General features: G+C 50.0%; 1 protein-coding gene across 1 annotated transcript in view; it reads right to left on the bottom strand.

Annotated features, from left to right (window-relative positions):
- Positions 1-15,998, bottom strand: part of CACNA1B (calcium voltage-gated channel subunit alpha1 B) — a gene marked incomplete at its 5' end in the record, with an annotated part of 170,645 nt that overhangs the window by 20,246 nt on the left and 134,401 nt on the right. The window contains 5 exons of the mRNA XM_034663768.1: positions 1,176-1,303; positions 6,885-7,029; positions 9,695-9,786; positions 11,222-11,287; positions 11,672-11,788. Coding sequence (XP_034519659.1) covers positions 1,176-1,303; positions 6,885-7,029; positions 9,695-9,786; positions 11,222-11,287; positions 11,672-11,788 — 548 coding nt within the window. The remainder of the gene's footprint in view (positions 1-1,175; positions 1,304-6,884; positions 7,030-9,694; positions 9,787-11,221; positions 11,288-11,671; positions 11,789-15,998) is intronic.

Here is a 15,998-nt window from a genome sequence, read left to right as displayed (position 1 = left end):
ACCAGCTCCTCCAGGCCTCCACCACACAAGGGGCGACCAAACACGGAGCTGTGCGAGGGGAACATGGGCAGGCTAGGGAGCCTTGGAGAGAGGAGGTGGGAAGTGGCTACACGTCGTCTCCACAGTCTGTTCATTCCCTTCGAGCGTGGGAAGGGATGGATGCCCACCTGCCTACTGATGCCCTGTTCATTCACATTCGTGTCTGCTGAGTGCTCACCATGAGCGAGGCCGTGAGCAGGCCTGTGCCTTCCCCAGCAGCCAGGTCTCTTGGCCCCTCCATGTCCTGTGCTGGCCTTGCAGAGAGCATGCCCTGAATAACTACTCAAGTATTCGCTTGAGAGAGTGAATGAATGAATAAGCAAGAGAAGGAGCGAGTGATGAAGGAACAGACAAATGGGCAGATGGTGAGTCCATGCTGCTTTGCTAGCCCCGAGGATAAGAGTATGTCCTGGGTGTGCAGGACTCTCCCATGGATCAGGGAACAACCTTCTAACCCAAGGCAGTCCCCTCATGACACACTTGCTCTGTCTGGAAACACACCACCCCTCACTTAATCCAACACAGTAAACCTTTCCCACCATGACCAAAGGGTCTTCAACATACTAGACCCTTCCTGGTAGCTCCTTTAATTTCAGTAAAAGTTCACCAAGCGCCTGCTATTTGCAGCCTGGGCTGGGGACACAGAGGTGCATGTTGGCTCCTGTTCCCAAGGGAGAGGGCAGGAGGGAGAGGCCTGAGCCAACCAGCGGGAAGAATGTCATTTCTGCCACAAAGGCCTCCAAGCTTCATGAGGATGGTGAGGCCCCAAGGGAAGGCCTTCCTCCTGTGTCTATACCCTCTCCCTTGACGCCTCCATGCCCCTCATGTGACAAACCTGTGAGGAGACAGTAGACTACCATTTGGCAAGAGCCCTGAGCCTCACAGACTCCCCTGGAGCCTCTTCAGTGCTGGACTGGGGGTCTCACAGAGCATTTCTCAGCCCAGGCAGCTGTGTAAGAGCACCATGGGCATGAGAAGGAACGTACCACCTAGGGGGACCCAGCACCACCCTATGTGGGCCCCACCAAAACCCGAGGGGGATGCCTCGTGTGACACAGGTCTGATACCACCCAGCCCTGTCCCAAGATCCACGGCATGGACTACCCTGAGGACCACGGAGCACGGGGGCCACTCACCACGCGGCCGGGTCGTACTCAGCCCAGACCCGGATGAACTCGTCCAGGTGGTGAGGCCCTAGGATGGAAGAGTCCCGTGTAAGGTACTCAAAATTGTCCATGATCACAGCCACAAAGAGGTTCAACATCTGCAGGACAGGAAGGAGAAGGGGTGACATAGAGAGACCTCAGCCTGCTATCTACCCTAGCCCTTCCCCTCCAGTCAAAGTCTGTGACTTAATAGCAGCATTTGACACAGACCACTGCCTGTGGTCCCGGCAGCAGAGGCCACTCTAACTCAGCCAGAGCCCGTCCAGCCCTGCTCCCCCACAGCCTCCGGGCCTCCACTACATGACCACTCCCGCCCCCCCGGCTGTAGCAGCCTCCTCCCCCCGGGTCTCAGTCCCTCAAACTAACCCGAGCCCCTTCCACTCCCTGCGTCTGCTGCCCTACCCTAATTCATGTCTACAACCCCTCCTGCCGACCTCCCATCACCATCCTCTTCCCTCCTAGGTAGCCTTCAAGGAAAGCAGTGACTTTGGAGTTAGTAGTTTGGACTCTAGAGGCCAAAACCTCAGCTTCTTTTTTTAAAATGAAGCTGAAATTCACATAACGTACATTTAATCATTTTGAAGTGGGCAATTCAGGGGCTTTAGTGTATTCCCAATGTTTCTAGTTTCAAAAATTCTTTATCACCCCAGAGAATGCCTTGTACCGTAAGTAGTCACTCGCTTACTCCCCCTCCTCCCATTCCCTAGCAATCTTATCTACAGGCTTGTCTATTTGGGTTACTTCATATAGAAGGAGTCATACAATATAGGACCATCTAGGGCTTTTCGTGCCTGGCTTCTTTCACTCAGCGCGAATCTTCGAGGCTCATCCATTCCTTCGTAGCATGTGTCAGAACTTCATTGCTTTTTAAAGCCGAATAATATTCCACGGTGTGTATACACCAGTTTGTTTATCTACTCATCCATTGATGGACATGTGGGTTGTTTCCACCTTTGGGCTGAACTGTTTTCCACAGAAGTTGCTGCATTTTACATTCCCACCACAATGTGCAAGAGTTCCTATTTCTCTACATCCTTGCCAATGCTGGTTATTTGCCATTGAAAAAAATTATTATTGCTACAGCCATCCTACTGATTGTGAAGCAAATGTGTGGTTTTGAGTTTCCTTAAGGCCCAAAGATGATGAATATCTCCATGTGCTTGTGGGCCGTTTTGTCTATCTTCTTGGCAAAAATGTCTGTTCTGATTCTTTGCCCATTTCTTATACGGTTGTCTTTTGTAGTTCAGTTCTAAGAGTTCTTTATGTGTTTTGGATATTATCTCCTTATAAAATATGTGGTTAGTAAATATTTTCTCCCATTCCTGAGATTGTATTTTCACATTTTTTATTTTTTTTAAGATTTTATTTATTTATTTATTTATTTATTTATTTATTTATTTGACAGAGAGAGAGAGAGACAGCCAGCGAGAGAGGGAACAAGCAGGGGGAGTGGGAGACGAAGAAGCAGGCTCCCAGTGGAGCAGGGAGCCCAATGTGGGGCTCGATCCCAGGACTCTGGGATCACACCCCGAGCCAAAGGCAGACGCTTAACGACCGAGCCACCCAGGTGCCCTGTATTTCCACATTTTTTATAATCCCCTTTGACATACAAAAGGGTTTAAATTTGAGGAGTCTAATCTATTTTTTTCTTTTGTTGCTTGTGATTTTGGTGTCGAATCTAAGAACCCTTTGACAAATCTAAGATCATGAAGGTCTGCCCCCTATGCTTTCTTCTAAGAGTTTTGTAGTGTTAGTTCTTAATATTTAGGTCTTTCATCAATTCTGGGTTCATTTTTGTATATGGGGTGAGGCAGGGGTCATCTTCATTTTTTTGCATGTGGACATCCAGTCGTCTCTTCATGTCCTAAAGAAACTATTCTTTCCATACTGAGCAGTTTTGGCACCCTTGTCAAAAATCAATTGTCCATAGATGATATGGATTTGTTTCTGGGGTCTCCATCCCACTCCATTGGTCTATCCTTATGCCAATACCATATTGCCCCCGCATCAGCCTTATTAAGGTATACATAACTGACATAATTATAAGATACTTAAATTGTCATATTGTGGTGTATATACGTACATACACATTGTGAAAGCATTCCTACCATCTAGTTAAAATTAACACAACCATCACATTTTTTTTAGTAGAACATTTACATTCTACCCTCTCAGAAACTTTGAATTATACAATACAATGTTTTCAACTATGGTCACCATGTTTTACTTTACATCCTCAGACTTCCTTCATATGATAGCTAAAAGTGTGTGCCCTTTTACCAACTTCTCCCTATTCCCCTAACTCTCTAGTCCTTGGCAATAATTCTTCTACTCTTGTTTCTATGGTTTGACACATGTAAGTTATACATGTAGTGTTTGTCTTTTTCTGTCTGGCCTTTTTCACCTAGCATAATGCCCTCAAGATCCATCCATGTTGTCACATATGACAGAAGGATTTCCTTCTTTCCCATGGCTGAGAAATACACATGTGTATGTGTGTATACTCACACGCGTGCACGCACACACACACACACACACACCCCACATCTTCCTTATCTAGTCATCTGTTGATGGACGCTTAGGTTGTTTCCATATCTTGGCTGTCGTGAGTAATGCTGCGCTGAACGTGAGCACGTATATCTCTCTTCAATATCCTGTTTTCATTTCATTTGGATATATACACAGAAGTGGGATTGCTGGATCATATTCTAGTTCCATTGTTAATTTTGTGAGGAACATCTATACCGTTTTCCATAGTGACTGCACCAATTTACATTCCTACTGACAGTGTACAGGGTTTCCCTTTGCTCCACATCTTTCCCAACACTTGCTATCTCTTGTGTTCTTCGCAACAGGCCATTCTAAAAGCGTGGGGTGATAGGTCCTGTGGTTTTGATCTGTGTTTCCCTGACAATGAGTGATGCTGAGCACCTTTTCATGTACTTGTTGTTCCTCTGAATGTCTTCGTTGGAAAAGTGTCTCTTCGGCCACGTTGTTCTGACTCATGGTACCTTTACAGTAAATTTTGAAATAGGGAAATGTGAGCTCTCTCACTTGGTCTTTAATCTGTAAGATTTTGTTGTTGTTGTTGCTGTTATTTGGGACTCCTTGCCATTCCATAGGAATTTGAGGGTCAGCTTTTCCATTCCTGTAGAAAGGCCACTGGAGCTGACAGGGGTCATACTGAATCTGGAGTTCACTTTGTGGGGACATTCCCACATTACCAATAGTAAGTCTTCTGATCCATGGACATGCACATCTTTCCATTTAATTAGGTCTTCTTTAGCTAATTTTAGCAATATTTTGCAGTTTTCACTGTACAAGTTTTCATCTCCATGGGTATTTATTTATTTCTAGGTATTTATCCCTTTGGATGCTACTGGAAATGGAATTATTTCCTCAATTTCCTTTTCAGGTTGTTTACTGCTGGTGCATAGAAACATAACTGATTTTTGTGTGTTGATTTTGTTCCCTGACACTTTGACTCCTTTATTAGTTTCCGTAGTGTGTGTATGAGCGTGTGTCTTCTTCAGAACGTTTTACATATGGAATGATGTCATCTGCAAACAGAGAGAGCTTTCCTTCCTTCTTCCCAATCTGGGTGCTCTTTATTGATTTTCTTGCCTCACTGCTCTAACTAGGACTTCCAGCACAACGTTGAGTAGAAGTGATATAAAAAAAAAAAAAAAGGGGCATCTTCGTCTAGTTCCTGATATCTGGGGGGAAAGTTTGCAGTCTTTTACCACTGAGTATAATGTTAACTGTAGGTTTTCATAAATGCCCTTCATCATGTTACGGAAGTTCCCTCCTATTCCGAGTTTGCTAAGTGTTTTGTCATGAAAGGGTGTTGAATTTTGTCAAATGCTTTTCTGCATCTATTGAGATAATCATGTGGGTTTTTTTCCTCATCACACTGGCTAACTTCTGAATGTTGAAAATGCATTCTTGCACTCCTGGGATAAATTCCATTGGATCATGGTGTATAACCCTTTTAATGCGTTGTTGGAATTAGTTTGTTAGTATTTTGTTCAGGGTTTTTACTGTGCATTTATCAGGGACATTAGTCTGTAGTTTTCTTTTTCTGTGGCATCTTTGCCTGCCTACGTATTAGGATGACGGCAGCATCACAGGACGTGTTAGGTGTTCCCTCTTCTTTTACTATTTGAAAGAGTGTGAATAGGGGGCGCTTGGGTGGCTCAGTCAGTGAAGCGTTTGAGGCTTGATTTCAGCTCAGGTCATGACCTTGGGGTCGTGAGATCGAGCCCCATGTGGCTCTGCAACCAGCATGGAGTCTGCTTGAGATTCTCTTTCTCTCCCTCTTGCCCTCCCCCCTCTAAAAAAATAAAAAGAGTTTGAATAGGATTTGTGTTAATTCTTTTTTAATACCATTTTCTAAATTGCGGTAAAATATACATAGAGCAAAGCTTACCAACTGAACCACTTCTAAGTGCACCGTCCAGCAGCATCACGCACACAGACACCGTTGTGCAATCCACCCCACCCTCCATCTCCAGAACCCTTCCCTCTTCCACAGCTGAAACCCTGCCCCCATTACACACTAATTCCCATCACCTCCCCCAGTCCCTGGGGCCCACCATCCTGCTCTGTCTCTATGGACTTCACTATTCTAGGGACCTCAGATAGGTGAAACCATACAGTTATTTTTCCTGTTGTCACTGGTTTATTTCACTTAGCATAATGACTGCATGATTCATTCATATTGTAGCACAGGTCAGAAATGCCTCTCTTTTTAAGGCTGAATGATATTCCCTTACATGTTCATGTCACATTTTGTGTACAATCCCTTGTTGATGGGCACTTTGGTTGCTTTTATCTTCTGGCCGTTGTGAATAATGCTGCTATGAACGTATGTGTACAAATATTTATTCAAGTCCCTGCCTTCAATTCTGGCATATGCCCAGAAGTGGATTTGCTGGATCATACTGTAATTCTATTTGTAATTTATTGAGGAACCACCATACTGTCTTCCACAGCTGCTGCACCATTTCACATTCCCACTGGCAGTGATGAGGGCTTGTTTCTCCAGCACCCCAGCAAACAGCAGGTGCAGCTTTCTCTCTCTTTTTCTCTCACATCCGTGTTTAATCATCAGTCATGTTGGCTCTGCCTTTAAAATGTAGCTCAACTCTCTTCACCCCCACCCTTCCCTAGGCACTGGCACTTCCAATCACCACCCCGACTGCTCTTTAGCCTCTCCTGACTAGAAGCCGGAGCAAGGTTTTAAAATGTCAACCAGATTGTGTCACGCTCCTGCTTAAAGTTGCCCAGAGGTGTCTGCTGACTTGGGATAAAATCCCCGCTCCTAGGACTTAGTCCGCCGAGCTCCCCAAGCACCAGTTTCCTGAGGCTCATCCACCCCTGGCACGCCGGCCGGAGTGCCGCTTCTTTGTAACACATCACCGTGGCAGAGGCTAAAGACTGAAGGACAGCTGTCCCACGGAAATTTAAAACCCTTTCTGAGAAGGAAAGGCAAGTCTCACAGGAGCTCATTACTGAGTGGGTCCTTTTAGAGGTCATCATCTCTGAGGAAACAGGACCATCGACACAGAATCAGCTTGTGATGTGACATGAATCAGTATCAGGGATCAGTGAGAGATGTCGGGGGACCAGGGATGGACTGAGATGGGTGGACACATGGGCACAATGACCAGGACTTACCAGAAAGGAGCAAAGGAAGATGAACGAGACGAAGTAAAAGTAGGCAAAGTCGCTCCCACACTCACTGGCATTGGCGTGCTCATCGCAGGCTTGGTTGCTGAGACAAGACAGCATGATCTCGTGCCAGGCCTCCCCAGTGGCACTCCTGAGAAGAAGGGAAGAGCCATGAGGGCCACAAAGCAAGGCCCAGACCAGCCTGAGGAGGAATCTCAGAAGAGCTGGCTCAAGTGCACACCCTCTCTGGGATCCCTCCTGCAGAGAACCCACTCGTGTGTGAGGTCTGGGTAAGACATGCCTACTTCTTGAAAAGAATCCTCTGGCAGTAGGGTTTCAAATTGATCATTAACTCGGAAAGAACTAGTTACTGAAAATGAGGCTCTGCACCAAAAGTCAGGACCGTGGTGAGCGCCCCTTCATGGACCTCTGGCACCTCAAAGCCAGCACAGCCCTTCCTGCCTCCACCCCAGCATGTGCCATTCCGGCCTTCCTTGCTTCGAGAAATGGTGACTCCATCCCTCCAGTTTCTTAGGCCAAACATGTTGCAGGCATCCCTGGCCCCATTCCTTCTCACCACACCCTACTCATCAGCTCATCTACCTTCAAAACACAGCTAGACTCTTTCCGCTTCTCAACACCCTGGGCTAAGCAACAATCATCTCCCCCGAGCGGCTGCAATACCTCCCTAACGCACCCAATAGCTGAGTGAGTCCACTAAACACAGGTGAGATCAGCTCACTCCTCCTCTCAATGACCCCTCACTCCTTGCAAAAGCCAAACTTCACACAACTGCCCACAGTTTTGTGCCACATGCGGTCTGCTCTTTCCCAGGTCTCTGCTCAGTCCACTCCAGCCACACCAGCGTCTGCTGTTTCCCAAGAACAACCCCAGCACCCTGAGTGGCCACCCTGAGCGGAGGACCCTTCCTCATGGACTTTTGTCCCTGGCTATGCAGCCAGCACGAGAGCCAGCTGTGCACTAGACTTGCAGGCAGACCAGAGGCCTGGGTCCTCCCCCACTTGGTGTGCCTGTGTGGCTGGCCAGCTCTGCGCACAAGCTGAGCCCACTCCCCATTAACAGTGGCTAGGAGTGAGGGCTCTTCTTGCAGGGCAGCTGTCCTGTGCCAGGCCTGACTAATACTGGCGCTCACATATGACACAGAGATCAGGAAGGAAAAGAGATCTTCGAGAACAAAGACTTAAAACTAGCAGGATTCAGGGGCGCCTGGGTGGCACAGCGGTTAAGCGTCTGCCTTCGGCTCAGGGCGTGATCCCAGCATTATGGGATCGAGCCCCACATCAGGCTCTTCAGCTATGAGCCTGCTTCTTCCTCTCCCACTCCCCCTGCTTGTGTTCCCTCTCTCTCTGGCTGTCTCTATCTCTGTCGAATAAATAAATACAATCTTAAAAAAAAAAAAAAAAACTAGCAGGATTCAGGGGCGCCTGGGTAGCGCAGTCGTTAAGCGCCTGCCTTCGGCTCAGGGCGTGATCCCAGCGTTCCGGGATCGAGCCCCACATCAGGCTTCTCTGCTAGGAGCCTGCTTCTTCCTCTCCCACTCCCCTGCTGTGTTGCCTCTCTCGCTGGCTGTCTCTCTGTCACATAAATAAATAAAATCTTTTAAAAAAAAAAAAAACTACCAGGATTCATAGGCCTGCCTCAACTCTTACAGCACGAGGCAGGACATTAATAAATGAAGAGATGAAATGAACATAATAGCTACAGTCCAGAGAAATGACGTCATTCAGAGAAAGTGTAGGCCTAACGATACTTGTCCATCTGATTAAAAAAAACAAGAGTCAGACAACTCTCCAGGAAGCTTAGCAAAGCAGACTGGTCTGATCTCCCTGCATAGAAGGAAGAACTTCCACGGGCCCTGGAATGCATCTGCCTGAGATTAACTGTGTTGGGCAACCCCCAGCACAGGCCTTACAGCAGCCTGATGCATTTGCATAAATAAACAGACATGTGGGACCCTCAAGAAGGAGCCCCAGGCAGGGTCTTACGTCAGCACCCTTCCTCCACAAGTCCCTACAAAGAGCGCCTTTCTTCCCTCCTAAGGTCATGATGGTGGGCTTGCCTTAGTGAAGGAGACTCTGGAGGCAGTGAGACATTCACCCCTCTCCCCTCAGCCCCCAAACCAGGATGGTCAACAGCCCCCAGTCTGCAGAGAGCACGCCACGTCTCAGAACAACAGCTGGCACTGAGCCGCCTCAAGGACACCTTCACAGGCAGGCGTCTGAGCCAGAAGCAAGCCACTCTGGGGCTTGACTTGGAGCCTCGAGCCCAGGGAATTGCAGTCCCGTGAGCCGTGGGGGCAGGTGGAGGCACACTCACCCCAGCGGGTCTGGCCAGTTGAGTTCCCTGGGTCACTGAGCAGCACACTCGGTGTCCACAGCAGTTCCCATTGCCCTGCTTCCCCCTGAGCCCACAGACCCCTGAAGTCAACCAGGTGAGCAGATGGAAAGCTGATGGCTAGCACACTGTAAAAGGCCCTGCCGAACACCTGTCCTCCCAGACCCTTGGCTGCACCCTCACTAGAGGCCTTTTGGCCGCCACCAGGGATCAGAGCTGAGGTGGTCAAGGCCAGCCTCACGTGGAGCTCTCAGGTTGACCTCCCTCAGGGGCTTCCCTTCCATCTGTCCCTCAGCCCAGGAACCCTTAGGGAAGGAGGGCAGAAAGAGGGGAGAAGAAGCTGGGAGGGCCCACTGAGGGGAAGCCAGCATGAGCTGGGGGTCAGAGGGGGGGTGGCCCTCTGGGTCAGCACACACCCTGTCCCTCCTGAACGAAGGAGTCTCTGAGCCAAAACAACACACCTAAACAACAGCATCAAAGCTTGTAAAAACGTCCGGAAGTTGTTGTGCCGGTTGATGCTGGTGTCATCATCCAGGGCGATATTTCCAAAAACCTGAAATGAGAAAGAAGGCTGCAGGCTGATGCTGTTGGGTCCTCAGGAGCTGTGGCCAGGCAGAAGAGGGTGTGTGCACGTGAGGACACACAAGGCACAGGACCCTTAGCCACCACCACTGCTGCAGGTGCTGGAGGGGCCAGTAGTTCCGGCAGTATCTGTGCATTCCCAGGGCAGAGTAAACCTCTCCAGCGCCAAGCACGTCAATGCCCCACCCCGCTCAGCATGCCCACAGGTGCAAGCCTGCATGCCAAGTACAAATGGGACCCGGAGCTAAGTTTACATGGGCTGTGCTATACATACGACAGGAAGCATTTGAAAGTTCATTCTGTCCTCAGTGACTCTGAAGCAGTAATTATATTGGTAACAGCTATGAGATCAACTTGAAAGTTTTCTTTTTACATTTCTGTGCAAATATCACAACGGGCTTTTTATCCATTTAATTGATTTCTTTTTAGGGTTAGGAGTGCAACAAGTCAGTAACTGTACGTGGCTTAAAATCTGAAATCTGGCTGAAAAATTTATGAACTATCACATATTCACCAAAAACAAAGTTCAGTGACCCTCATGGTCTTACACATCCACAAACCAAAGCAGGCAAAAAAATATATATTTGCTTTAAATAGCATCAGATCTCAGCAAATTTTAAAGAGAACCTTTTCAATCCCTGAAATAGAGTTTAAAATCAGTTTTCAGCTAACCTTTAAGACAATGGCTTCCCCACTGTAATTCAATATTTGGATCCGTCTCCCACCCCACTGTTGAAAAGTGGCCAGATGCCAAAGATTTAAAACTGGAACACCATTTTGTGTCTTTTAAATGGTTTTCCAAATAGCTGACAAAGGGTTCTTTGGCAAAATAAAAGCAATCTAAACTATCCAAGCTGAATTTGACAGGACAGTGATCTGATACGATCCTGTTGACTTTTTTTCTTCTGTAACACGTCTTTCCCTGTAAAAGATGAGGTCAGTCTCTGGACTAACGGAGTGACCAGCTGGTGCTCTCTCTGCAGGCCGCTCAGCACCAGGCAGATGGGCTCAAAAGCTCCACCGCCACGGGGGCCCAGCACCCAATTAAACATGCCCATCGACACCCTAACAGCCCGATGGGGTTGCACTCAGGAGCACAGCAGTGCATTTTCCCACAGACTGTGGGACTAAGCTTCACTAGTGGACTCTGGGAGACAAGCCCCAACTCGTGGTGCCCAACCCCAGTGTCATTATCGGTAGAACAGCCTTTCTGAGAATCAAGTTCATAAAGTGCTTAAAGCGATACCTGCCTCATAGAAACGCTCCCCAGGTGTCAATCTGCCATTGTTACCGGTTGACGGCCCTGATCAGGGCCCTTTTGCCCCAGGGCACAGGTGCACCCACCTGCATGCCGGTGATCCCATCGGGCACCCACCTGCATGCCGATGATCCCGTCAGGCACCCACCTGCATGCCGATGATGGCATAGATGAAGAACAGCATGGCGATGAGCAGACACACATAGGGCAGGGCCTGTGGGGACACACAGGGCACGGCAGCTCCAGGGAGGGCTGTCCAGCTACCGTGCTCGGGCCTCGTCCGCAGCGCAGACGGTGGCCAGGTCTCTGGGGCTGCTCAGACCCCAGTGGCTGCAGATCCACCCCCAGGGACCATGCAGCCCCTCTACCAAGTGACCGCCTCGGTTCCTTCGTCTATGGTCAGTCACAGAACCCACCTCCGAGGCAGTGCGCACCATCAAGGTGTTCTCTACGTAACTTACAACGTCTTTGTCAACTACAACGGGGTGACGGGTGCCAACAAGGAGCCTCCAGGGCGAGGGGCTGCTCTGGTGGCGGCCACACCACTGTGCGTCCCAGAGGGGAGGGTCAGGGCACGAGGGCCGTGCCTGGGCTTCACCTTGAAGGACTGGACGAAGGTCCACAGCAGGATGCGGATGGTGTAGCCCTGGCGGAGCAGCTTGATGAGTCGGGCGGCACGGAAGAGGCGAAGGAAGCTGAGGTTGATGAAATTGTTCTGTGGGGAAGAGAGGCTGTTCTCTAACCTGCGGAAACCGGCCTCCTGCAGCGGCAGGCGTGCTGCTCCCACCCACCTCTCCCTGGCTTGCTGTGGTCCCGAAGAAAGGCGGATACGAAGAGAGATTGAACGAAAAGTCACTGCTCTACAGTATAAGCAGCAATCAGCCACCAGAAAACCTTCCAGAAGTAAAGCTTGTCACTGCAAATCATTTCTCATGCAGCAAATCAAAGACACCCCTCCCCTCTAGGCTCCCCTGCACCCGACAGGGAGGGAGAGAGAGCAAAAGTCTCAGAAGCAGCTCCTTGCTGCCAAGTGGAGCCAGGAGACCAATGGTGGGTGGGCCTCTAACGCTGACCGCCTCTTGCAAGACACAGCCAAGCCGTCCAAGTGCCGGGCAGGGCTGCTTCTCCACTGAGAGCCTCTGAAGGGCCCTTCCCTTCTCCACACAGCTAGCGAAGCCTCTGCCTGCCCGGGACCCAGCAGAGGGGCAAACATTTCCTCTGGGGCTGCTGCCGGTGCCTGCAGATGAGTCACCACGGGAAGTGTAAGCGTTGGCACTCCTGCTGCCCACGTCACGGAAGCCACTTACGAAATCCGCAAATGGTCTCAACTCCAGAGACCCCGGGATATCTAGCACCGCTCCCTCATCTAAGAGGTTCAAAACAGAGCACAAAAAGAAGGAATAATCTCTGGATTCCACCGATTACCTGGGAGCGAGGCTTCCGCCCTGGCCCAGGGGCACCTTGAGTTACTGGCACAACCCTTTCAGGGAGCATGGCTCTGGACGGTGTCCACGACATGGGGGTGCTTGTGGCCCCGGGCAGCTCCCCACCCTCTGTCTGCTTAGAGACCAGGTGCCCGCACGCAGCCTGAGAGCAGCTTGCTGCCACTTTGGTGTTTTAACATATGCAAGCAGCTCAGGCTGAGACCATCGTATTGCCAGATTTCGTGGTAAAATGAAGAGAAAAGAGAACACAACATGTTGAATGAGAGCAGCAGCAGGAGAGCACGTGCAGGAGGCATGGGGAGCCTGGGGAGAGCTGGCTGCCCTCCCTCCAGGGCTGCCCATCGGGTCTGGGCTGGGATGAGGCATTCCGTGGGGAGGCAGATCTCACTCTTACTTCCAAGGACAGTGGCCCCAACCCAGCCCTTGTCTGCCCCTTTGGTTCCCACCAGGGTGGCTGGAGACTCTAGACCGTGTCTGCTGGGGGGGCGAGATGTTGGAGCCATGGGGTGGGAGGGTTGGTAGTCACAAGGAGGTGCTGACTGTGGTCTGGATCAGCGAGAAGGCAGAAGTGGACCTCAGGGTGTGACCCTGGAAGGCACACAGGTTTGCCTACAGCTCCCTCACCTGCTTGTGCTGGGGAAAGAGAATCTCAGTGGTCCAGGATGGCCAAGAAACATCCACACTTGCCCCATGGGCCCCAGGGTTCTCAGATGAGCCAGTCACCTCAGGAGGATGGGCGTAGAGATGGAAAGGAGACTTTGCCTACAGTGCTGGTTAAGCCTTTGCACAAGACAAGAAAGCAGAGGAAGGGGAGGGAGCTTCCAGGTGCCTGGCCCCCTCAAAGGTCTGCACTTTGAAAGCGCCTGCTCACTTGGGTCTAGAGGGGCCACGACTGTACTAACACAGTCAGCATGTGCCCAGCCCAAGCACTCTGCTCAGGCCACTGGCATGGACAAGAGCATTTCCTAGAGATCCTGGGGGAAATATAGGCTCTGGGTGAGAAAGAAGGAATGCAAGACAAGGGGGAAGCCACTGTTCATCCTCATAGTGCACAAACGCAAAGCTCCACAAGTCACCTCCTACTTTTTGTTGAGACTCAAGTTCTCACCCCTCCTCCCAGACATCTTTTCTCAGGGCTCCAGTGGGCACTCGGGAGAGGGGTGGGGGTGGCAAGAGACAGACAGCCTTAGAGAGCCATGAGGACGGATGGTGACAGCAGCCACAGATACTCCGAGCACAGTGCGGCAGGCAGAGCACACCAGGGTGGCACCCAGGGCGGGAGCTGCCAGGCACCACCATGCAAAGTGCATGCAGGAGAGCGGGGGGCCAGCAAGCACACGGCAGCCTCCCCATGGCTCTGGCCTCAGCCAACTCCTTGGAGGTGGTCAGAGTCTGCCCCATCCTCCCACAGTCCATGGTTTCTGTCACACCAGAGAGCACCCACTATTCCACCTACTGTTTCAAAGCCATGCCCTTCCTTATTGCCACCTGCCTCTGCATCAGGAAAGGTCTAGAGCACCCCAAAGATGCATTATCGCACCCCTCAACGTGGCAGCTGATTCACCTTGAGGGTACACTGGTCCCTGGCTCCTTTGAGCCCCTTGCTTCCTCATCCACAAGATGGCGACATCAGGACATTGCGCCCAGATGGTGAGGAATCAGACATTTAAGGGATTTAAAGGTATGCGGGGCATTGTGAAACGGCCCCCACAAAGGTGATCAGCTGGCCCCAGACCCAGATCGGCATCCCCTCCAGTCAGGGTCACAGCAAAGTGACCTGTGCACATCTGCTGGGGGCCACCCTCCACGCTGACGGCAAGGTCCCACAAGCGTCCCCTACTCGGCTTTCTTCTCGTGAGGCAATGATGAAGAAAAGAAAGAAGGGCTCTGCATACCCCAACATGCGCAGCATGTCAGGTGCTGAGGTGTGCTCTGAAGGAAGAGGAAGGGCACGGGGCGGGGGGCGGGTCTTCCTAAGTGGACAGGGAATGACCACAGAGGCCTGAGTGAGATGATCACTTCTGCAGCAGCAAATGGCATGTTCTCAAAACTCAAAGATTTTCTGCTCCACTTGTGAAATACTTAATCATTAAAGTTCATTTTCTGTAACAGGAATCTCAAATATTTGCTACTTTATGTGAATTTCCAGTCATAGCCTCAGTTCAGTCTGCTCCTGGTATCTTTGCTCTCCTCTCAAATATCCCCAAAGGCCTGGAAGGAAGCCCCGGGTCACGCCACCTGCACTCCACACGAGCTCGCTGAGCAAGGCTGCACAAACGCATCAGTGATGCCCGGAGGCAGGAGTCCTGTGCTCCACTGTCTCTGGGGGCAGACCATCTTCCCACCCTGTCAGGCCTTACACAACCCCTTCTGAATCGTGAAGACAAAATCTCCAATCCCTTCCAGCCCTGAAGCCCAGAGAGGCTTCCCTATAGAAGGGCACGTCCAGGAAGAATGCTATAGGAGACACCATCAGAGGCCACTGGGGAGAAGCAGCCTTGTATGTTGGTATGATGGGGACACAGCAGGAGGGAGATGGTGTAAGAGAAACCATGGACTCTGCAGGATTAGGTCCAAACTCGTGTCCTACAAAATCACTCCAATTCTGAGCCCAATCCCGACAGGAAAAACTGACTGGGCACTTACCCCCTTCACTCAGAAGACCCTACCTCCTCTCTAGACCCAAGGCCAGTTCCTGAATCAAATGGCTCCTGGGAGGGCCCTCAGCAGCCCCTGCCGGACCCCAGGAGCTGAGGAGAAGAGGCCAGAGGGGATGGGTACCGCCAGACTCTGACCACACACCCCAGGAAGGCAGTGGTGAGGGGTCACAGGGAGTGGAAGAAAGAAAAGGAGCAGAGCAAGCAAAGCTAGGAGTTTTAAGAACTGTTTAAAGTCATGAAACCAACCGTCTCCTATATGTGATGTTTTCACGGATGGATATTTGCGCATTATTTACAAATTAGGGTGTTTGAGCAGCAGGTGCACAACATACAGACGGAGACATGGCGTTCGCATTGTATGTTGGTTGGATGGCGTGAGTCAGCAGGTAGGTTAAGGTAAATCAAGAACAAAAACAGAAAACAAAAGAGAAAATGAGTCATCAACACAAGCAAAAACTCAGAATACCTCACTGGAAAATTTTAGGATTTTAGTAAACTTTGCATATTTTGCTTAAAATGCATCAAATCAAAACATATTTTTGAAATCTGTAGGTTATGCAGACAGGGTGGCATTCATTTGCATTCCTGTTTGTAATGCAAATCCAAAGATGACTCACAGACACTTTTTTTTTTTTATTTCCAGGCAAAGAAATAAATGTCAGTTTTATGCTTGCTTAGGAATGCTGTCTCTACATAACCCTGTTAAGACTATTACTCTGTTTTGATTAAGTTGGAGGTGGGAACTGACACTCATATTTTTGCCTAAGGAAAAAAAAGTACATTCACAAAGTAACATATGAAGTGACTACAAACGAACGAA

The sequence above is a fragment of the Ailuropoda melanoleuca genome, chromosome 7 (genome assembly GCF_002007445.2).
Source record: "Ailuropoda melanoleuca isolate Jingjing chromosome 7, ASM200744v2, whole genome shotgun sequence".
In the NCBI taxonomy this organism is placed as follows: Eukaryota; Metazoa; Chordata; class Mammalia; order Carnivora; family Ursidae; genus Ailuropoda; species Ailuropoda melanoleuca.
The sequence above is the reverse complement of the archived record's forward strand: the minus strand, read 5'-3'. Positions and strand labels throughout refer to the sequence as shown.